This window comes from Mytilus trossulus, chromosome 9 (assembly GCF_036588685.1).
Source record: "Mytilus trossulus isolate FHL-02 chromosome 9, PNRI_Mtr1.1.1.hap1, whole genome shotgun sequence".
In the NCBI taxonomy this organism is placed as follows: domain Eukaryota; kingdom Metazoa; phylum Mollusca; class Bivalvia; order Mytilida; family Mytilidae; genus Mytilus; species Mytilus trossulus.
In genome coordinates, this window is record NC_086381.1 from 30,899,245 (window position 1) to 30,924,414 (window position 25,170).

General features: G+C 31.5%; 2 protein-coding genes across 11 annotated transcripts in view; one reads left to right on the top strand and one right to left on the bottom strand.

Annotated features, from left to right (window-relative positions):
* Positions 1–25,170, top strand: part of LOC134685545 (epidermal growth factor receptor kinase substrate 8-like) — a 69,895-nt gene that overhangs the window by 41,696 nt on the left and 3,029 nt on the right. For 9 of the 10 annotated variants that reach the window (XM_063545324.1, XM_063545329.1, XM_063545327.1 and 6 more), the window contains 5 exons: positions 2,215–2,305; positions 19,683–20,144; positions 21,346–21,508; positions 21,838–21,973; positions 22,433–22,571. In XM_063545324.1, coding sequence (XP_063401394.1) covers positions 2,215–2,305; positions 19,683–20,144; positions 21,346–21,508; positions 21,838–21,973; positions 22,433–22,571 — 991 coding nt within the window. Of the gene's footprint in view, positions 1–2,214; positions 2,306–19,682; positions 20,145–21,345; positions 21,509–21,837; positions 21,974–22,432; positions 22,572–23,119; positions 23,170–25,170 lie in introns of all 10 variants that reach the window. The other variant, XM_063545326.1, reaches the window with a different exon arrangement.
* LOC134685547 (leucine-rich repeat and immunoglobulin-like domain-containing nogo receptor-interacting protein 1-B) lies at positions 15,048–18,918 on the bottom strand. The gene is made up of 2 exons (XM_063545334.1): positions 18,834–18,918; positions 15,048–16,998 (listed from the first exon to the last, which is right to left on the bottom strand). Exon 2 carries the CDS (start codon positions 16,470–16,472, stop codon positions 15,453–15,455), a length of 1,020 nt encoding a protein of 339 aa, XP_063401404.1. The 5' UTR covers positions 16,473–16,998; positions 18,834–18,918; the 3' UTR covers positions 15,048–15,452.

The following is a 25,170-nucleotide window of genomic DNA, read 5'->3' on the forward strand; positions in this document are numbered from 1 at the left end:
TTTTATTTCACTTTATTTTCTTTGTAATTCAGTTTCTATGAAGCTAATAAAGGTATTTTGAGTTGCTGTCTCGACTAATATATATATATTTTGTGGTTTGGGTTACTTATATAAGCATGTAAAACACTGCACATACTAAATATTTACTAATAGTCAGAACTGTGTAAGCTGCACTTGTTTTTTGATTAGACATTACTTTATAGAGATTAGAGATGCTTATTAATTATATATTTTAAAATTTTACAAAATTAGCACACGCAAAGGAATTATATTCTCAATCGCAACATATTTTTTATGTAGCCATTTTACAAAAATTCTTCGAGATTAAGACAATACATTTATAAATTTCCTATATAAGAAAATAAGGAATTGTAATAAAATGTCTCAATCATAAAATAAAATGTGCTAGTAAAGAAATAGTTGATAAGATGTAATGTTTTAAGATGTATGTTGCATGGCAAGGTTATAAGGGGTCATGCAAGGTCAAACTATATTTTGGTTACATGTACCAAATTTTAGTTGTGAATTAGATCAATCAGAATTTAATGCTTTGCCTTTACGTGTCTTTATGATGTCATTTACCTGAAATTAAACAAGTTTTTTGGTACACTGTCATATCTTCGTATAAACTTAATGCTAGACTTTCTTGTTATCTTAAGTCAAGAGCTGATCACTTCTGAAAGTAGGAGACAAAAAATCTTTTTTTTGGTATATAAATGTCTCTTATAACCAAGAGTTTCTGTCCTAATGATGGTTTTCCATGTTCTTGTTACTCAGAGACTGTAATTTTATGTGCTTTTCTTGATGAGGTCATGTTTTCTGGATGACAGAATACTACAGTTACAGCATTTGATATGCAATTTTTCTGATTAGGGAATTGTAAATTTGAAACATTGCACTGAGCTCTATCCTCATTTTCAAGTTTACATGAATCATAGATGTTGAGATTAGATTAGTTTATATCTGCTTGTGTGGCAGTTGCCACATTATCTTGGCTATACTTAATCAAGTCTAAGTAAGAATGTTTATCGGATGCTCCATTTTAGATGTAATAGAACCATGACAAAATCTGATCAGTCATGTTGTAAGGCATAAATTTCTTCCTTTACCAGCATTCTTATCAATCCATGGTAGTCTAAATTTCTTGATAGTTCCTGTATCACTCACTATTGGCATTTATATAACTACTTTGTGAAGGTTGGAACACATAAGTTCTACATTGTCTGTTTAACAGTATTCACCTGATGGACCTGGCCTCAATCTTAAAGTTCAGCAATTTTCTTGAACTTAAGTCTGTTTAATAGTTGAATAATTAGACTTGGAATTATATATTGTCTGTGTGACAGGGGAACTTGACTTTGGTTTTGTCATTCACTTTTCTTTCTTTTAATATCCAGTTATTAAATGTTGAACAAAAAACCTGAATAGGGACCATACTGTATGGATTTTTCTCATTGTTGAAGGCAGTTATCTATAATTGCTTACATCTAATTCGTTTGAACTTTGTTGGATAGTTGTCTCATTGGCAATCATACCACATCTTCTTATTTTTATATGATGATATATTTGTTTAGATGTACATGTTTGGAGGGTTGGAAAGAGGCTAAAAGTAATAAAAATTATAAAAAAATAATTTTTAAGATATATTATATATAGTGACCATCAAAGAGAGTCTTGCTATATTCAGGTGAATGGCATTATAAAGGTTCAGTAATATGAAAGATTTAAGAATATGTAATTCAGCATGGAGATTGCAGGACAATATTTATCAGTGTTTTGGAGGTCATGCGTTGCTTTAATATTGTCATAGTTATACAGCTGTATATTGGAATTTTGATTAAATAACTATACTTTTCTATATTGTGGCACAAACAAAATATTTAATGAAATTTTTATGGTTATCTAATTATGAATAACATTAATTAAGACTTAAAATTAACTATTGAAATGAAAAACAGAGCACATTGAACAGTAAAGATTTTTTGTATTTGAAAGTGGGAGGTAGTTGTATTCTTTACCTTGAAAAACTTGAATGTGACTATACTTGAGAAAAACGAAACTTCTTAAGGAGCAAATATGATCAGGTCAGATAGATTTTAGATGAGTACATTTGATGACCTTTTTTTCTATCAATAAAACTATTTGTTCAGCAACTTTGTAATTTATTTTATACTTCAAAATGAAAATTTGAATTATTTTATTTTGCAATTTCAGAATGGTGGTGGAAGAGGATCCATTGGTGGATATAGTGGAAACATTAACCAATCAAATCACATCCCTGTTGCACCTCCACCGCCACGCAAAGGTGATTACTTTTGAAAACATTCCATGTTTTATAAATGCAATTAATGGACATACATTTCAGGTTACCTGGATATTAGTTGCATATATATTTATCTTCAAGGGTATATATTCCTTCTTGACGATTTCAGTATCAATTTCTGAAGAAAAACTGAACTTAATGTTGAATTTAAAGGTTGTGAAAGAGTTTTTCTACTATTTAGGAAATATAACTTATTTTAAATATCTATAATAGCTCTTAAGAAATAAAGTGATAAAACTATTAATTCATAATCATTGAAATCTATAATACCAACTATAATACCAACTATACCTTAAAGGTATCCAGATAGTTATTGAAATATTTTCAGTTGGTATAGGTATCTTGAAAGTTTTTGTTGCATCTTTATCCTTATTTTTTCAATATGGAGTAAAATCTTTAACTTGCATAAATAGTAGAATTAAATATCTATTTTTTCAGTAGGTTTATATGTTTTTATATTTTTTGTTATATTTATATCAAAATCAAAATTCTTTATTCATTTTGTATATGAGATGTAAGCTTTACTTTTCTATAAAAGGCATAATAATATTCTTATAAACGGTTCCTAACATTTTTTTTATAACCGTAGTATTTAAGTACGCAAACACTAACCACCATTAGAGAAATACTATCAATCTGATAAATTTCAATGATTAAACAAATACTAAATCATGTTTATGATTAAAATTTAAATCAAATCACGTTTATGATCATAAAGAAGTCCATATACAATCTATAAATATTACATATCATTTATATAGATATTTATAAACAGATACTGCTGTGACGTATTGATTATGACTAATAATATACACATATCATTGTTAAAAGTGTGTGTTCAGATGTAATCATGATTCATTAATCATGATTCACTAACCAAGTGTACATATACTAAACCTTCACTTTCAATAGAATAAGATGTAGATTGTTCTCCCTGATGGAGGGGAATTTGGTGTACAATATAATTTAATGAAAGGGCTGATTATTTTTAATGAAATATCATTTAAATAGAATTATTTGGAAATTGAGAAATGGTGAAAACTTTAATTATTAAAAATGCAAAAAAATAATTATTTAGTGATTGAGTTGTAAAATTGAATAAATAATATTACACTTGCTTAACTTCTGACAATAATTCTTACTTCAATATTACTTCTGCCTAAATGTAGAAATTTATCCATCTATGGAGTATGTAAAGTTTTGTTTATGCCAGTACTTGGTGGAGTATGTTAAGTTTTGTTTATGCCAGTACTTGTTTAGGAGTTTTTTCAAGAGTACAAACCAAAATATATTCTTCTACCTAAACTGAGTAGGGTAAAACATCATAATAGACACAAATTTAATTTAAACTACCTCTTGGAAAAATCAACAAAATGCTATTAAAAAATAGAGCAAATTGCATGAAAATAAGAAAAATAAAATGTTCATGATAACATGAAAAAAGGATATTGTAAATAAACATAGAATTATATTATATAACATCCTAAATGAGGGAAATGATAGTGCTAATTATAATGATATAGTAATAATAGCCTTAAACAAATTATTGTGATTTTTATAAGATATTAAATTAGTAAAAGTTACTGTGTCTATAATTTTCAATTTATAACACAAAATGTTTAAATTAGATACTGTGGATTCATTATTATTTGTTGAACACCAATTTCTGTGGATTTCATGGGTACAGGTGATCCATATAATACAAATGTTAAAAGAATTACACATTTCCTATATGCTTTGTATGCAGATATTGGTAAAACCATGATTTAAATATCAACAATCCACGAAAATTGGTTCCCAGGGAAATAAATGACTTCACAGTATTGTAATTGTTGTAATAATTACTCCAACGAGGGTTACAGGGATTCTCACACACTGTGATATTTTTGTTAGTAGTTCTGTTTGAGATTTAGATAATTTTTATATAGTTGTCTGTTATTCAGAAATCATTTGTACATTTTTCATAGGAAGAAATATTGATTTTGATATTTCAAGGTTTGTTGAATACGAGATTCTTATATATATTTGACTTTGAGTTAAATACTTTTAAATCAATAATAAGAAATAAAGATTTAAATAGATATCAAGACAGGCTTTTGAAGAAGATATAATTGCAGGTCATTAACACCCAAAGAATAAACCAAATTCCAGTCAATTAAGTTAACTGAATCTTTCCAAAGATGTAATGTCATATAGATATATATGAAATGGTTGTATATATGTATTTGTCTCTATAAATATTAATATATGCATATTCATATTATATAACAAAATATAATATTATTGTTAAATTTGCACAACCAGATTGAGCAAAATAAGAGTTTCTTAATTTGTGAAGGTTGGTGAAGAGGATATGTTTGAGATGCCCCATAAGTCATTTAGGATAAAAGTCCTTATATAGAAGTAATTGAATTTGACAGTTGATGTGTAATGCCCTATAGGTCATTAAGATTGATAAGTTTAATTCAGTAAGTCAATGGTTCTAATACATACAAAAATGCTGAGGAGAAAAATATTGATCCCTCAGTTGGAGCTTATTAGAGATTTCTTTCTAAAAGTTTTCCAGATATACTAACTGTTGTACACTGTAAAAGTTCTTGCACCAATATAGTTTTTTCCCTCTGCATTCTCCAAATTTCATATTTTAGTTTTCCTTTCAAAAAGGAAGTAATAAGTGAACATATATATTTATATACACATCACTGGGTATTTGGCCAGTTATACACTGGGATTTGTAGTTGACATACTAACAGTACCTTTAAATTCCAGTACTAACGAACAGAATAACAAAGTATTGGAAATGTATATATTTTGGTTAATATTGGTTATATATTGTCTTACAAGCATGAATTTGTGAAGTAAATATACTTTGGAAAAATATTGAAAGGACAAAACTTGTTGTTGATATGCTCAAACAAGTTAGACCACATTGAAAAACAAGAAAAAATTAATACAAAAATTTTGTCCTTCGACATACAGTTTCTAATTATAGCACTTTTTGTCCTCTACTAATATTAAACATATTTAACAACCAATTACAGCAAATTTATATGTAATATCATGCCTGATAGTTCATAAGGAATTGTTCTGTTGGAATAAGTTCTTACACTGTTAGACATGGTTTAACTATGAATGTGACAACATCATTTTTCATCAAAGAAAATTAAAGATAATATTGAAATACATTTTTTTTAGAATCATGACAAAAAATGAGGTCAGAAACATCACAATTTTAATGCTATATTGAAAAAAAAAAAAAAGATTGTTGTCACATTCAAAGATTGCAAGGAAACTACCTCTAAAACACTGAGGCTGTTGCATTTCATTAAATGTTTTAATTTTTCAGTCCATTATTTAAATTTTTCATAAAACGGTGAAAAAATATCAAAGTATTTGCTTAAATATAATAAAATAAATATAAATAACTGACAATATATATCATTGAATGTATATTGAAAAGTTTTTCTATGTAACAGCCTCATATTTGCATGTCACACAATATATTCATTTAGATAAAGTCACAATTGCTTGCAATATTTCATGTCATTTCTGTAATGATCTACAATTTATATTAGACAAGTTGAACATTACGGAATTGACCTTCTATAGCATTGAAATAATACATATACTCTATTCTCTACTGTTTATTAACCTCTCTGAATTATTTCATGCACTTAAATCTTTATTAACATTGGCAATTGGTAATGCACTGTTTTAGTGAACTTATTAGCACACACATATATACATATATATGGTAAATGGTTAACTAAATAAAATAATTTAGTCTTGACTTTTATTCATAGCAGATTTTTACGTTAGCTTCAAATTTTCACTTACATGTTACAGGCAAAACTAGGAAAACAATAGTCAAAGGTGTATATTAATTAAAGAACCAATTAACAGACTTATGCCAGCATTTAGAAAAGATTCAGCATAATAATTTAATTTCTCTGCTCTATAAGTTTGGTAAATTTTGCATGCTTACTGTCCCTATTCTGGTTATGCCACTTCCTGCCAGTTACAAAGACTTATGGGATATATTACCCAGCATTCCTCTTCACTTTCCTGTGAATTATTGCTGTAAATGGTTGTGAAATGTTATTGTATATTTATTTCACACTTATTCATATATTTGTAATACATTATTTTACCATGAATTAAAATATTATATGTATGGAATAAACATGTTTTATAGTTCTTTTTCATTAGCCATCAGAAGAAATTTTTTAAACCATCCTTTTCTAAGCATTCCTGAGATAAGTTTCTCTGACATAACAGTTTGTTGATGTGCCTTTACTCTTGTTTGTTGTGGTATAGTAAGATATGCTACAGTTAGATATGTTATAATACCAATACCAATACCAAATTGTTTTTTATAGTGACATGTGTTTTATGACAGTATACAATATTTCAATAAGCAGTTGTAATTGCATGTATCAACATCCAGCCCTACGGACCTATAAGCCACTTTAAACATTTATACATAAAAAATAATACTCATTTAACAGCAAACAAAATTAGAATTCATGTTTGATTGTTCCTATACAAAAAAAGATTTGTCTTATTAAATGCATTGCTCAAAAATCTTTAAAAATAATTGCAGATAAGCAGTTTAAATTGTTTATCTTTAGAAAAATCTTCAAAAGAGTGACAGATATACAATATAAGTTGATTTCCTAGATCTTGGTAAAAAAAAAAAGTCCATCAAGAAGTGGCTTTTATTTTCACATTTTTCACATAATGTGAGTCACACATTTTGCAAATGTGGTCAGCTTCTGCTTCTCTGACGAACCGTCCAGTTTCGATCCTCAAAGGAAGTATGCCGCATCTAAAATGTTATAACACCCTTGTTTAGAATTCAGGAATTGTACTGGTTTATTTCTTTCCCCTATCATATTTTTGTCCCATAGTTCATATTACAGCTTCCTGAAATTTGGTAGAAAGTGACATATGAGCATCCTACACAGTTTGATGCATTTTCATATTTATCACTCATTCTATTTATTTTAACTGATCGCTTGTTTACTAATGCACAGAAGTGCAATTGACATATTGTCCCATTTTCTCAGAAATTATAAATCAGAGCTTCCTGAAAATTGGTATGGAGTATCAATTGAGCATGTTTTATTGTGGAATGTGTTTTCATATCAATTGCTAATCAAAATCCTTTTTACAGGACCACACAATCTTTTTAGGGTTTGTACAATTGTATGAAGTAGTGGTTGTCGTTGTCAGAAGACACATTTCATGATTTGGTTTCAGGACAACAACTTTAGTTTTAGTGAATGGATCTCTATGAAATTTTACAAGAAGGTTCAATACCACGTGCACAAAAAGGAAGGAGGGAAAGTTTGGATTGATATTGGGGATAATTGTTCAACCGTTTTAAATTTAGAGGTCAATAACAAGCATTTTTGTTGTTTCCAGACAATAACATGTGTGTAAGTGTTTTGAACTCTTTGACATTATACTACAAGGTTCCATATCACAAAGGGCAGTCTGAGATTGAGTTTGGGGGTAATTGCCCCAAAGATGCAAGAAATAGGGACTAGTATGGATAAAAAACAAGGATTTTCTAGTTTCCTGACAATAACTCGTGTTTAAGTTTACGGATCTCTGTATAATTGCACTAACAGGCTGCATACTACAAATGAAAGACTGGGATTGAGTTTTGAGTTTCAAGAAGTTATCTTCAAATGCAAGGTACACATTCCTCTGGAAACAGTTATAAGAGGATATAGGAATCTGTCAATATGTCCATCAATTTATGTCTTGTTTTGCTTTATTTGCAATTAATAATAAGGAAGGATGCTGAAATTGATGAAACTTTCACAATTGTAAGACATTACCTGAGGATGTCCTAATGGCTAAAGGATTATAATCCCATTCCCAGACCTCACTGGCGAGATATTTGTAAGACATAACCTAAGGATGTCCAAATGGCTAAAGGATTATAACAACATTCCCAGACCTCACTGGCGAGATAATGGTAAGACATTACCTGAGGATGTCAAAATGGCTAAAGGATTATAACCACATTCCAAGACCTCACTGTCGAGATAATTGTAAGACATTACCTGAGGATGTCCTTATGGCTAAAGGATTATAACCACATTCCCAGACCTCACTGGCGAAATAATTGTAAGACATTACCTGAGGATGTCATTATGGCTAAAGGATTATAACCACATTCCCAGACCTCACTGGCGAAATAATTGTAAGACATTACATGAGGATGTCCTTATGGCTAAAGGATTATAACCACATTCTCAGACCTCACTGGCGAGATAATTGTAAGACATTACCTGATGATGTCCTTATGACTAAAGGATTATAATCCCATTCCCAGACCTCACTGGCGAGACAATTGTAAGACATTACCTGAGGATGTCCTTATGGCTGAAGGATTATAACCACATTCCCAGACCTCACTGGCGAGACAATTGTAAGACATTACCTGAGGATGTCCTAATGGCTAAAGAAAATTAACCCCATTCTTAGACCTCACTGGCGAGACAAGTGTAAGACATTACCTGAGGATGTCCTTATGGCTAAAGGATTATAATCCCATTCCCAGACCTCACTGGCGAGACAATTGTAAGACATTACCTGAGGATGTCCTTATGGCTAAAGGATTATAATCCCATTCTTAGACCTCACTGGCGAGACAATTGTAAGACATTACCTGAGGATGTCCTTGTGGCTTATGGATTATAATCCCATCCCCAGATCTCACTGGCGAGATAATTGAAGACATTACCTGAGGATGTCCTTATGGCTATAGGATTATAATCCCATTCCCAGACCTCACTGGCGAGACAATTGTAAGACATTACCTGAGGATGTCCTGATGGCTAAAGGATTATTATCCCATTCCCAGACCTCACTGGCGAGACAATTGTAAGACATTACCTGAGGATGTCCTTATGGCTAAAGGATTATAATCCCCTTCCCAGACCTCACTTGCGAGACAAGTGTAAGACATTACCTGAGAATGTCCTTATGGCTAAAGGATTATAACCCATTCCCAGACCTCACTTGCGAGACAATTGTAAGACACTACCTGAGGATGTCCTTATGTCTAAAGGATTATAATCCCATTCCCAGACCTCCCTGGCGAGACAAGTGTAAGACATCACCTGAGTATGTCCTTATGGCTAAAGGATTATAATCCCATTCCCAGACCTCACTGGCGAGACAAGTGTTAGACATTACCTGAGGATGTCCTTATGGTTTAAGGATTATAATCCCATTCCCAGACCTCACTGGCGAGACAATTGTAAGACATAACCCGAGGATGTCCTTATGGCTAAAGGATTATAATCCCATTCCCAGACCTCACTTGCGAGACAATTGTAAGACATTACCGGAGGATGTCCTTATGGCTAAAGGATTATAATCCCATTCCCAGACCTCACTGGCGAGGCAAGTGTAAGACATTACCTGAGGATGTCCTTATGGCTAAAGGATTATAATCCAATTCCCAGACCCAACTGGCGAGACAAGTGTAAGACATTACCTGAGGATGTCCTTATGGCTAAAGGATTATAATCCCATTCCCAGACCTCACTGACGAGACAATTGTAAGACATTACCTGAGGATGTCCTTATGGCTAAAGTATTATAATCCCATTCCCAGACTTCACTTGCGAGACAAGTGTAAGACATTACATGAGGATGTCCTTATGGCTAAAGGATTATAATCCCATTCCCAGACCTCACTTGCGAGACAATTGTAAGACATTACCTGAGGATGTCCTTATGACTAAAGGATTATTACCCCATTCCCAGACCTCACTGGCGAGATAATTGTAAGACGTTACCTGGTGATGTTATTATAGCTAAGGGATTATAACCTCATTTCCAGACCTCACTGGCGAGACAAGTGTAAGACATTACCTGAGAATGTCCTTATGGCTAAAGGATTATAACCCATTCCCAGACCTCACTTGCGAGACAATTGTAAGACACTACCTGAGGATGTCCTTATGTCTAAAGGATTATAATCCCCTTCCCAGACCTCACTTGCGAGACAAGTGTAAGACATTACCTGAGAATGTCCTTATGGCTAAAGGATTATAACCCATTCCCAGACCTCACTTGCGAGACAATTGTAAGACACTACCTGAGGATGTCCTTATGTCTAAAGGATTATAATCCCATTCCCAGACCTCCCTGGCGAGACAAGTGTAAGACATCACCTGAGTATGTCCTTATGGCTAAAGGATTATAATCCCATTCCCAGACCTCACTGGCGAGACAAGTGTTAGACATTACCTGAGGATGTCCTTATGGTTTAAGGATTATAATCCCATTCCCAGACCTCACTGGCGAGACAATTGTAAGACATAACCCGAGGATGTCCTTATGGCTAAAGGATTATAATCCCATTCCCAGACCTCACTTGCGAGACAATTGTAAGACATTACCGGAGGATGTCCTTATGGCTAAAGGATTATAATCCCATTCCCAGACCTCACTGGCGAGGCAAGTGTAAGACATTACCTGAGGATGTCCTTATGGCTAAAGGATTATAATCCAATTCCCAGACCCAACTGGCGAGACAAGTGTAAGACATTACCTGAGGATGTCCTTATGGCTAAAGGATTATAATCCCATTCCCAGACCTCACTGACGAGACAATTGTAAGACATTACCTGAGGATGTCCTTATGGCTAAAGTATTATAATCCCATTCCCAGACTTCACTTGCGAGACAAGTGTAAGACATTACATGAGGATGTCCTTATGGCTAAAGGATTATAATCCCATTCCCAGACCTCACTTGCGAGACAATTGTAAGACATTACCTGAGGATGTCCTTATGACTAAAGGATTATTACCCCATTCCCAGACCTCACTGGCGAGATAATTGTAAGACGTTACCTGGTGATGTTATTATAGCTAAGGGATTATAACCTCATTTCCAGACCTCACTGGCGAGACAAGTGTAAGACGTTACCTGAGGATGTCCTTATGGCTAAAGGATTAAAATCCCATTCCCAGACCTCACTGGCGAGACAAGTGTAAGACATTACCAGAGGATGGCCTTATGGCTAAAGGATTATAATCCCATTCCCAGACCTCACTGGCGAGACAATTGAATTTACTTACTTCATTATTGCAAAATATATATAGCTCCTCGTTAGCTTAGCTCCTCGTTAGCTACAAGGGGTGTTGACGGAATTTTAAATAGTTATAGAAAACAACTTGAGGATTTAACTCCATACCAAAGTCACCTAAGTGTCAAAGTTGAGATATTTGAATTACTCGCTTCAATATTGCAATATATGATTAAAGTCTGAAAATTTGATATTGATTATTTTCTATTTTCCTGTTCAGAAGTTGTGGTCCTTAATACATAGGAAAACGTCTTTTTTCTCTGAATTTCAATGCCATAACTTCTGACCATCAATCCGATGCTTTTCAGAATTTAATATGCTGTTACTGATTACAAAATGGATGTTATGTTTGGAAGTGACGATTTTCACGTTTGCAGTTTAAGATTTATGGATTTGAAAAGGTCACAATGGATTATGAACTGTTCTGTTTATTTTTTGTAAGGACTAGCATTTTTTTTCCTCTGAATTTTTGTTTTCGGCTCACATGTGACAAATGTTTGCAGAATTGTATTAACATTAAAGGTATCAATTTTTCTGTACCAGATGCGCATTTCGACAAAAAAAATGTCTCTCTGGTTATGGTCATGCCAAAATATTGAAAATCCAAAGTAAAGAGCTTATAAACCAAAAATGAGAAGAAAAAACAGTTTAACAAAATTCCGGAGATATATGCCGATATTTAATGTAGGCAACCACATATTTTTTGTTTAAAAAGAATGATTTTAGGATTAAATATAATCAGTGAAGCCGGTTTGAAATATGAGCATGCTCACTTTTGTTTTATTTAATGGTAATAAACTGAAACTGATTGTTTGGGGTTTGTGTGATGCTGATTTAAAAAAAATATCTTCAGTGATCTCATACATACCTATTATATTCCATCGTGCAAATAAAGGTCACCATTAGTACATACGAAAGGTGACATTGAATAGAGGTGACCTTTGTATACCTTTACAGTGTAATAAGAAGAGGGTAACCTGACAAAAAAGGATTTCCCTTAAAAGAGTTGACCTGAATAGATAGGTTTTACTAGTTGTAATTATATAAACCTAATTTGTAGTTTGATAGATGATATCTTGTGGTATAAAGGTATTCTTTGTATTTGGTTTTCAAAATTTCTAGGTATTTCCTCTATTCCCCCTATGATATCATCCATGGAGTACGGCGATTTTTCAAATTTTAGAAATGATGTCCTCTGATTTTTCCGTTTTCAGGAAAAATAGTTTTTAATCAGCAGAAAATGTCTCTCCAGGTTTTTAAAAGGGGGTTTATAATTCCTTCAAACAGTTTAAATTTCATTTTTTTGGACGATTTTATGCTTAAAAACATATAAATGAAGAAAAAACATGTTATACTTATTTTTCGGTGGTCAAAGTGGCATCCTGTATGCACCTTTATCCGAAATTTCATTAAAACCAAAGATATATTATTACTCCTTATAATGGATTAAATGATAAACTTCAGCTTATAGGCAAAGTGAGAGATAGCAATATACAGATAGAGAATGAAGACAAACATTACCCTCGTAAATTTTACTGTCTCCTTTCCCGATCTTTCTTACAAATTAAGCTCACTGTTGGATATGCATTGTATGTAATCAGTATATCTTTCATGAATTTGATTTTCAGTAGTTTTAATGGTAATTATGCAAAACATATATTTGCTGTTAATAATATTGCTATAAATTCCAATATAAAGATAACTATCAAGGTCAAATAAATCATGCATTACTGTTCAAAATATATAATTAACTCAGCAGTTCAGTAGTTAGCACCTCGGTGTTGACATGAATATCTATCATATGGTAATTTTGATAAATTTACTATTGGCAAAAGTATGAATTATTCGAAATTCTGATTTTTTTTATTCCAGGCATAGATAAACATAGCCGTATTTGGCACAACTTTTTTGAATTTTGGGTCATCAATGGCTCTTCAATTTTTTGCTTGTTTGGCTTTCTATATATTTTGATCTACGCGTCCTTGACGAGTCTTGTGTAAACGAAACGCATGCCTGGCATATTAAGTTATAAGCCTGGTACATTTGATAACGATTTACAATTTATTTAAAGACAAGGTAGGAATGCAAATCCTCATTCATGTAAATTACCGGTACTAACAACATTTTAAATACATAATTTACTGTAACAGCGCCAATATAAATTACTAAAATGCAAATGAAATGACCACCGTCTTGAAATAACAGTATGTGTGTTATTTCTCTCTATAGTTTGTGCAATTTAAACATTTCTTGATTGGTGTGAGAAAAATATTACATCTCACTAGTGAAGAATCTGTTCTCGGCAAATAATGGGTTGAAATTAAATTACAATGTAAAATTTTCTGTCATTTCTCCTGAATTTTCGATTCAAATCCTCCTCTTTCGTGTCTATACTAGCAATAATTACATTTATTAATGTATCTGCGCTGATCTACTTACCAAAATACAGATGTATTTCAAATCTATTAAATTAACAGTATGTTTTGTGATTTGTGTGGTTATTTGCTTGCCAGTTTGGTCATTGCCTTTGTATACCGACTGCTACATTACAATATAGATGATGATCAACTCAAAATACAAAAAAGGCGATTTCAATTTAAACCTTTTATCGCAATTATGCAATCGGTTTTGCTAGTTTTGTAATTCATTTCAGTCATATTAAAAAAAATGCATGGTTACCACCAAAGACAGTCAAGACAGGTTTTCGATACCCTGGCATTCATGCTTCTCAAACATTAAAAATTGACCTCCACGAAATAGCACAATAGTGCTGAAAATTGCCCTTTTAACACCAAATAATCAATAAAATTTAAAATACTGCATTTTATGTGTCAATTTTCATCGATTTTTGTTGTAAATGTGTCATAAAGATCCCAATTGACCTTTTAAGTGCAATCCATTGTATGCTGTAGAATTCCTGTTGACCCTTATTACACATTTTCTCCTTCAAAACGTTGTCATTGTATTTCCGCCAGTTTATTTTAGAAAACTGTACAAAACCTTAAGTATGTAAAGTATCTTTGATTTTCTGCCAGAAAATGACATTTCCCTGTTCGTCATTCGGATATTCAATATACGACTGATTCTGAATAAGTTCATATAAAACTAACGGCAACTCTTCTGGTAAAAGCTTCTCATAAAATACCAAAAACAAAGTATTTTTTTCCATTTCTTGAATGAACACTTTCCATTCTGGCCATGTTGAATTCAAACATACAATAATAAGAGTCTAGAAATGATCTAGTTAGTATGCAGATAGTCTTTCGGCTGTTCTGTATAGCATTTATAATATTATCTGTGATATCTTCTCCGGGCATGAAATCTCGCTGATGTATGCACAGCTTTAACACGCCTTGTTCCAGATTTTCAATGCAGTCTTTTATGACAAATTCTCGATCTTTATCAGAATATGATATAAAGGCATCATAAACATACTCAGTCAATTCCTCATGTGATTTCTTTTTCATATATTTTAGTTTTGCTGTGTAGAAAATGTATCGAAGTTTCCATCGGTGTCGATAAATGACTCCTGTTAATTGATTGATTGATTGTTGGTTGCTTTACGCCGCATTAGCACAAAAAGGCTATATCGCGGCGACTCCTGTTAATAAAATTGCTATAAATATCAAAACAGCAATAGCCGCGATTACGATTAAATATAAATAATCCATACATTCACTCTCAATGTATAGTACTACATCTTCAAATGAATTCGAGGGTGAATTGCTCCCATTCAGGTATTGACATCTTAAGTGAGAAAAGTTTATGAAATGTTCTCGCCTACGTTGCATCCATTGTAAAAATGAAAGTGTATAGGAGTTACAATGAACCGGGTTGAAACTTAGATCAATTTGTAAAATGTTGTCGCTTTTCTTTAGAATTCTGTCTAAGTTTGTAAAGGACTTGTGGTCTAAATGATTTATTGAATTGAATGTTAGGTTCAAAATATGCAACTTTATCAAATGTGACAGGTCAAAATTGACCTCTTTCAGGCTGTTATAACTTAGGTCAATAATTTGTAGATACGGTTGGTCTTTTAGAATTAAGATTTGAAATTGAATTGTTAGCTAGACATACATATTCAAGTTTAGTTTCACCTTTTATCATGTAGCTATTATTTCCTAGGTATTTACCAAGTGCATTACCTAGTAGGTGGAGGAATTTAACATGTGTTAGATTCAACAATATTTCATTTAAGGCATTCATACTAAGATTGAGTATTTGAAGACTTTGCGGTGATGGAACTGATTTTCTAGTTGGAAATACTACATTGAAATTGTTTGTAAAACGTAGTTCATGTATAGACGTGTTTAACAACATTGCATTAATTTCTTCCCACGGAAAAGTATTCTCAGTTCGAGCTGTTTCCCAAACATCTTTCATGTCTAAAACCTCGATTTGTGTCATTGCCAAACTCGAAACCATATCAACCATCATAAACTGGTTAAGTTTGTATTCAGAAGAACCACAAAGGTCTAGTTTTAATACTTTTAACTTTGACAGTCGAGAAAATGCACCAGATTTAACGTAAGTTACGGCACATTTTTGTATATATATATGAGTTAAATGAGGTGTGTGTTCGAAGGAATCGTTGAAAAGAGATAGACGGCCACACGTATCAAACTTTAATGAGTGTAAGTTTTGAAGTGAAGCATAACCTGGTCCCAGGCATTGTACATTTTTGAAAACACGCCTTCCAACATCAACATCAAGTTCTATTTTTTCGAGATTAACTAAATGAGCAATTGTCAAATCTGGAAAAATGCAAATACGGGGATAGGAATACATATTGTTGTTTTGAATAGACAACCGTATGAGTGATTTAAGAGGTTTAAAACATCCAGGAGGAACTTGCCGAGTATTATAACTCAGTTTGTTTTTGTTAAGGTTGAGATACTGAAGGTTTTCTAGTCCTGTAAATGTCTGTTCATTTATTGATTCCAAATAGTTGAATGATAAATCCAGTACGGAAAGATTAATCAAATATTCAAAAGTATTATTGGCTATTTCTCGGGCTTTGCTGGTCATAAATGGACTTCTATCAAGTTTAAGATGCCTCAGATTTAAAAAAATGCTTGCTTATCTTTGAGAGAATGTTGTTGTTTGATAGATCCAAAACTGTTAGACTGGTCATTCCATCAAATGTATTGTTTTGTATTGAAACAATACCGTTATTATTGAGTTTAAGGTGCTGCAGATTTTGAATTCCAACAAATGATTGTCTGTTGATAGATGTTAATCTGTTGAATGATATATCCAAAAAAGTCAAATATTTCAAATGTTCAAATGTTGCATTTGGTATCTCCTTGATTAAGTTACTCTCTAAATCAATGTAAACAGCTTCTGGTGGTAAATCAGGGATGTTTGTCAGGTTTTTATGTGAACACTCAATGTGTAACTTTCCTTTTGTGTAAAATTTCCCACATGGAAAAGTCAGTTTTAAATTGCTCAAATTACTTCTTGTTATTCCTAAACAGAAAACGCTGCTGAACAACATGATTAATATAAACTGAGTAAATAGGGTTGGGTCCATCATTTCTTTATTCTTACTTCCCTGTAAAAAGGTTATAAATGTAATACTAATTCAAATAAACAATTACATATAGAAAAAACGTCCGTTTTGTAGTCAATAATTGTGTTGTAATCTTAATAACTATAAAAAGACAAATTACTATTACAACAAAGAAAAAACAAAATGACATATGGACACACCAAAGACAAAGCACATAAACAAAAATGAAAAAAACTAGAATAAAAAAAAATGATCCTGGAATATAACACAATGGCGGAATGAATAAATACAGAATCACGCCGGAAGTATATTACAAAAATGAACTAAACAGTAAAAGTTAAAAATATACAAAGACAAATAAAAAGAACACTATAACACACGATAACCATGTCAGTACATAGAACGTATACTTCAAGACCATCATATATTATTTGTGAAGTCGATGCAGAATATTTATCAACAAGGTATTGGTATTTTCCGATGAACTTTGTTTAAAGAATAAAAGGATGAGAAGAGTTTCAACGAGCATTTATTAAGTCTAGATATTTTGACTTGCGTGATAAAGAATAATAAGTGCGAAATATCATTCTTTGAGGTCTCTATAATAGCAGGTCTAATTTCGTAAAGGTTTCATGTGTAATATAATTGTCTTATTTAGATCTAGTTTGTTATTTGTGTGCCTTATAGTTTTAATCTTGTTCATCCATTCACTGTATGAATTAAATTTTACACACTTGTTGGACATGCGTAGTTGTGTATTTCCTTTTACAACTTGATCGGTCGCTCGTTCCTGATTTTGTTCTCTTTGGAGTAATATGAACATTACCGGTCAGCCCATTAGCTATTACGTCATTCTATTTACTTTTGCGCATGTCTGAATTGGAAGAACTCGTTATTTATGTTTTTTTCTCCATTTCATTTACTAGTAGTTTAATTTAATATACTGCAACTTTGTTAATTCTGACTCCTGCGGGGCCTTGCATAATTGTCAGTCAAGTAAAAACATTAAGAAGTTATGATTGTCTTGTTGTAGAAGATTAATAACAATAACGGTATTATTTGTTTGGCACGAGATGCGCATTTCTACAATAAATGTCTCTTGAAAGGGAACAAACATGACCTTAATTTAACCCTTATTCATTTTAGTTTTGATGTGTTTCTGATAAGCAAATATATTTTATTAAGGAAGCTCGCTCGGCCGTTCTTGAATGCGCAGCGCATATCGAGTTACCGTATGATGTCGTAAAATATAGTCGATTAAACATGTTAAGAACTGCCGGATTTGTATGTCAATTTAAAAACCAATTCATTCGTGTATTCATTTGTTAACTACGTGTATTGACAAAAACTTTTCCGTTTAGATTTGTTTTTATTGATATTGTTTCCGAAAGCTTACAATATTGTGGATTCTCATTATCTGCGTGGTACTCACTTTGGTGTAAACAATATGTTATTAGGAAATCTACAAATTACAATATATATATTAACATTCACAAAAAGGATTCAGAAACAAGCAACAAACGCTTTTGTTAATATAAACATGATATAGGTGAACTTCGAATTGAAGTGTGCAACGATTTACAAATTTCTAAAAGGCTTGCATATACAGCATTAGAATAGAAATTTCGTTGTTCAGGGCTGTTGAATTTTTGTATTCAAATTACATTAGTAATGATGTTTTCTTTCTATTTTGACCCTAACTTGAGAATGATCTTTTGCAAAAGGCTCGTGTTCTACATTATAAAGTTTGCGAAGCCTTTTATGCTAATGCAAAAGAAGCTGATTTACTGCTTGGTCGTAGATTTCTCCGAGCATTATTTATAAAACAAGTAATTACATTTTAACCTAATTTGAAAAATCATGAAAAATTGTCTTACGTTTTTGATAATCAGCTGGTTTTATTAATCATCAGATATTTTTGATATTTACGTCTATGAGGTTTGTATCCTGGTTTTAAGATACATTTGAAGTGTTTGAGGAAATTTTAAAGCCATTGGTGTTTATTATTGGATATATTTGAATAAAGTATTAAATTTTAATGATCTGGTTAACGAGAGACAACTTTTAAAAACACAATGAGAAAGATAGTTTATTGTTGAATATACTTGAATATTTATATTAATAAAATCATTATAGATACCAGGATTAAATTTTGTATTTACGCCAGAAGCGCGTTTCGATTCGAAGTATCCACTAAGGTTATAAAAATTTTTAAAAGGTTTAAAGCTTTAAACTATTATCATTTCTCAACAAACACGAAAGGAATAATTGAAAACATGTTATTTCATTTGTAATGAACTGTATAGTTAGTTTTACAAATTTAACCGTGGTTTTCTCCTTTTAAAATATATCCCAAGAATTTAAATGCCAACATAGTATCAAAAAGGGTTTTGAAAACAATTGGCAGAAAAAAATTAGTGTTGCTGTGTTTTAGATGCATTGACTAAACATATAAGATATACAGTGTTTCTAATAATTCAAAGCACAAATTAATTAATGGATTTTATTATATTAGTGTTTGCTTCATGGGTTAATTTGCAATATGTTTAGGAAGAAGACCTTATAACTTAAGCTCTTAATATCACATGTTTCCAAACGTGGACTATCTTCCCTCTCCTCTTATATAAATAAAACACGCACACAATTAAAAAAAGCACAATATATACCTCATATCTCTTCATATGCATATGTATAAAAATTATGCCTTATCATGATTCATCTTTCAGATGAAGAGGAGTTTGTACGTGAAATAAAACCATCCCGCCATCAAAGAAATGACAGTGATGGACGAAGTGATGGAAGTGACTGTAATCGTAAAGGCAGACGACAGGACAAAAGATCAAGTTCTAGTGATCCCTATGGTAGCCGTGATGACACGCCTGATAGTAGTGATGCGGATAATTTTTCAGGTAGTTATGATGGAAGCATTGAGGACAGAGTTGAAGGACGTCGATCAAATAATAGAAGGAATGAACGTGAAACAGGTTTTAAACCTGCATTAAAAAATAGGAATAGTGGTGAATTAAAACGTGCTGGCGAATCCAGAGGGTATCAAAATCGCAGTTTTGAAGAAGAATCAAATCGCCACAGAACTCGAACTCCGCCTCCACCACCATCATTCGTCCCGCCGCCTCCGCCAGAAAATAGACCACCATCGGCTAGCAAAAAGTATAATCCACCAGGTCAAGGTAAACTATTAAGTTTCACTATGTATAGACCATTTGTGCTCCCAACATTATCATGATTATATACCTTTTATTTAATTTAATAGCATCTAGTGAAATTCGTAATTCTGATGTAAAGGCGACTGCAAGTAGACATATTGCATGTTATACTTCTTAACGATGACCGAAACCTTTAAAAGTGGGTATGAAATATTGCGCAAACTGGAAGACTTTTCCGTTCAACTCTTCTATGACAAATAACTATTTATATCTGGGTCTATCTGTTGATACACTGCATTTACGTTTTCAGTTCACCTTGTCCAATTATCCAATTATAATATTTGAGCTTATGTTTGCACTTGGCGTTCGTTGTTGTTGACTTTTCAAAAGAAATATTTTTGTAACATTCATTTTGTGTTTTATATCTCACCAAATCACACAACATAGTTGCTATGAATTAAAATAGTTGATGATTCGGTAATGAAATGAAGTAACTTATATATCGAAATTTTTAAAACATTTTTAAATCTTTCCGTATCTAGAAAATACTCGTATTTATTAAAAAATAATTGATACCACATTAAACAAATGAAATGTTATATTGTTATGATAGAAGTAAATGGTTAGGCAACGACATGTGTTCATAAGTATGTACTTTACGACACCCGGTACACTATGAGATATAATCTTGTGCATTGGTTTTCGTCATAACATGCATTTGAATCAGCTAGTTTTGTAAAACAAAAATTATTACATTGTATATAAAATATTTAGTATCATTTTTCTTAAAATTAATTGAATAATCATTCTCGTTTTTTTGCAGGTGTTCAATAGGCTTTTGTCTTTGTCAGTTGTTTAGCATATGTATTAGTGTTGTAAAGCTGTGTTTCGTATGACAAAAAAAAAGAAAAAACAAACAAAAATCAGCCACCACTTTCAATGATGATAAGAAAAACGACAAAATTAGAAAACTAAATATTTAGCAACGTGGCATATACCTTTCACATATTATACAATTGTCTACTGACTGATTGTAATGCCAATTTTTTTTTATATTTATCAAGCACAGAATCTCCTGTTATCTTTCAGAGAAAACACACATTAAATGAGAAGGTTACTTTTTATTATATTTGAAATAAAAAATCATAAAAAATGTCAACTTTCGACTCTTAGATTTAATGTGTAGTTTAGTTTCCACATGTACACAGCTATATTTGTTTTGCAGCAAACAAACGACAACAAGACCAGTTACACAATGAACTGTCCCAAAGATTAGCAGGAAAGCCATCCGTCAAGAGTAAACCTCAAAATCCGAATGTGTATCTGTCTACAAAGTCATCAGCAAAAGAAGTCGTTGAATGGTTATATTCAAAATCTTTTTCTCAGAAGTATGTTTTTGTTTCAATTAAATTGATTTATTACTAGAGAACAGCGGTGTACTTCGACTGTTGCCTTTATTTGTATGTCTTATTTGTGAAGTGCTGATATTTTTGTCTTTCTTTAGGGTGATAACACTTCATAGTTATTAAACTGTATCAATATTTTCAAAGAACAGAAGTTGTATAGTCACAACGTGAAATTATTTGGTCTCAACGATGAACATAAACTACAGGTACACGTTGTCCTACCTGTCTATAAACTCTTCGTTAATCAGATTTTGTATTATTACTGTCAGTTCTTCAATGTTGTTTTACCTGTCATATTTTGTAATTTTCAGATGCATTGATGTGTTAAGAGGATATAATGGCCATGATTTACTTAGGATGAAGATGAAGGATCTGGAAAGGTTGATTAATCATGATGAAGCACAAAGATTGGATGGTCATCTAACACTTCAGAAAAATATGTCAGGAGTATGTATTTAATTCTTTTATTGTGAAAAACAACGAAAAACATTTTTTGTTAAAAATTGGCATAAATATTTGAATACTCATTAAAAAATGAACAGGAAGAGTTCTTAGTATTTATTGATCAGAAGTAATGGTTTTGCTTTTTATATTATTTAGAAGATGCTATAAATTTATAAATTATTAAGAAACATAAAATGGAATTGGCAATTTTGTTTATGTACTTACGGTCATGTAATTCTCACATATTTAAATTTTAGCTTTCATTATTAAAAGTTAAATAAATAAAGTGTTTCGGACTCAAATACAAAAAAGTAAAACAACCAAAACTCTTTTGAGATTAGTTTCATGGAATGCAAATATGACCACTCAGTTTTAAGTAGTAATTATTCATCTCGCTTGATTTTGAAAAAAAAACACATTTATATAGCTTGAACTAATTACTTTTATGTAATTTATACACAGTATAAAACACAGGGTCCAAAAGAACTCCAAGCAATATTACAGCAAAGGAAACAAAAGGCAGACACACATGATGATGATGTTGGTCGACCGCCTAGTTTCGCTCCAGAATCACCTGATTATTCTGATGATAATTCCGAAGGTAAGGTGCTTGGCTTTCTTAGCTTTAGATGATTTATATTAAACTTGCTTCAGCTTTTCAAAAATGCGAGATCATAAAATATAAAGGTAATATTTGTGTTTATCCTGGAAAACATTTATAGCATAGATTGCTAATTTCAGCTAGTATTCACAATTGATATTTTCTGCATCACTTGTAAAGCACATTCATAGTATGATCATTACACGTTACTGATAGAACCGTGAGTCATACAACTTAATATATTTGAATTGTGCATAGAAATATCGTTTAATTTATATTATACTGATTTTTAAAGAAGACAGTTGTTCTAAACACATGATTTTGTGTATTAGAGAACTGTATAATCTTTCAATAGTTATATATGTACTATGATAATGATATTAACTTAATAGTAGAAATATGTTATGTAGTTCACTAGGCTTTCACATTTTTTAGATATTTTTTGTCCAAGTTAAATGTTATATATAAAAAATAATGATTAAATATAGCTATTTAGAATAATAAACTATGTGAAATGGATACTGTGTATTATTATATTTTATTTACAGTCCAAGGAATTACAGATGATTTAGACACTATGCTTAGCAATTATTAAATGGTAAATTTCTGTTCACCAATATACACGTGTTCTGCTTTTAATTATATTCTTTCTATATCATTTGCTTAATCTAAACAAATATTATTACCCCATAGTTGTATGACAATTATTGTTAGGAGACGAAAAGAGAGTAAACTCATATTTTTGATTTCCATTTTTTAAATATTTATGATGTAACTAGTATTTCAATATGTGTACAATTTATATAAACACAATAGTATAGATTATTCTTATATGTAGTTATTAAAACAATATTATTTTAAAAGTTAATGTAATTTGGTCTAGAATTGAAACAATATGGTTGTTTTATTGGGGAGTGCTTTTAAAAGACAACAATGTTTTCCAAATAAACAATGTAAAGTTCAGTGTAAAAAAAAAGCATCAACTTACACTTCGATGTTTTTCTCCAAATTTTTAATATTAATGTATACTTGTAACAAGAAGTTCAGGTACCCAATTACAAGTGAAGACCATAGGTGTATGCTTATCGAGCACACATTTTGTAAATTATTTACATATACAGGATAATCAATTTTGTTTTCATATTTTGTATTGGTACTTTCTCTTCACATAGAACATGTAGAATATTTGTTTTTATGTTTTTTCCTTATTTTATTTTAACTCACACAAAACACCTGAAATAATGAATGCAATGTCTATAGACCTTAAAAATTAGTTATCTAGCATGTTTTATATCTGGACAACAGTTTATTGCATACAATACACAAGTAAATTTATTTTAACAACTTGGTTGTTTTGTCCTTTGTGCAATTGGTACAGAATGAACTCATTATAGATATAACGTTTTGTCATGTTTTTGCCTCATATGAAGAGAGTATAAATACTTTTTAAAAAATGAGAACAACACGTAGTTAATTTCATGTGTCGCAAGCGTTTTTCCACATAGTTCATTGCCTTCTATGTTTTATTTTTACATAGTACATTGCCTTCTATGTTTTATTTTGTCATAAAAAAGGGAAACTCCCACCCGCAAAGTGGAAAGGGATCCATATAAGGTGTAAAACTTGTTTCCCAATCCACTATATATAAATATGTTTAAACCGAACTAAAGGAAACATAGCATTTTAAAGGAAGGAAACATAGCATTTTAAAGGAAACATAGCATTGTGTAAGTGCCACTTAATTCAAAAAGTCGTTTTAAGCATATGTTCGTTTTGTTGCCGATCATAACAATAAGTGAAGTGATTCTATTTGTGTCTTGCAGCTTGCTATCTTGTATCTATCTAATCTTGCGCTAGTAGTAACATACTAATATATTCTGCATGAATTACTAACTGTGTGATGACTGAATTTGGTACTTTGTTTATTTTGCAGATGTGTTATTATTTATCATTAAGATACTTAATATTGCAATCTCTGTTTAAATGCAGTTATTCTATGATTTTACATGTAATTAGTATTATACTATTCATTTGGACGAGAACCGTTAACTGTTGTGAAAAGGCATCTTACCATATACTGTGACCCGATAGAGACATTTTGACTTGAGTGGGGATTTGTGAAGCGGGTGATGCATGCATAGCTCGAGATGATTACGTTGTCGAAGCACCCAGTCTCGAGATATAGAAACAAACTATAAAATCACAAAAATACTGAAATCCGAGGAAAAATCAAGACAGAAAGTCCCTTATCAAATGACAAAAGACATCAAACGAATGGACAACAACTTTCATATTCATGACTTAGCACAGGCATTTTCAAATGTAGAAAATGGTGGATTTAACCTGGTTTTATAGCGCTAAACCTCTCGCGTGTATGACAGTGGGATAAAATTCCATTTCCCAAGTTACTTGCTTGTTACTTTGACTTGTATTCTAAATCGATTTTGGAGATTTGATAATCGGCAAAATACAATTGCCTTTATTCAAGTTCTAATACTAGAGAGTCATGATACTGTTTTCTTGCGTCATGAATGCTAATATGACAGTAATAAATAAACAAAAATCAGATTCTGTTATAATTCAACTGTTGAATCATTGT

What these genes read in the sequence shown, in the direction of transcription:
- LOC134685547 (XM_063545334.1), bottom strand. Translation starts at nt 16,472, where the DNA reads ATGACCAGCAAAGCCCGAGAAATAGCCAATAATACTTTTGAATATTTG.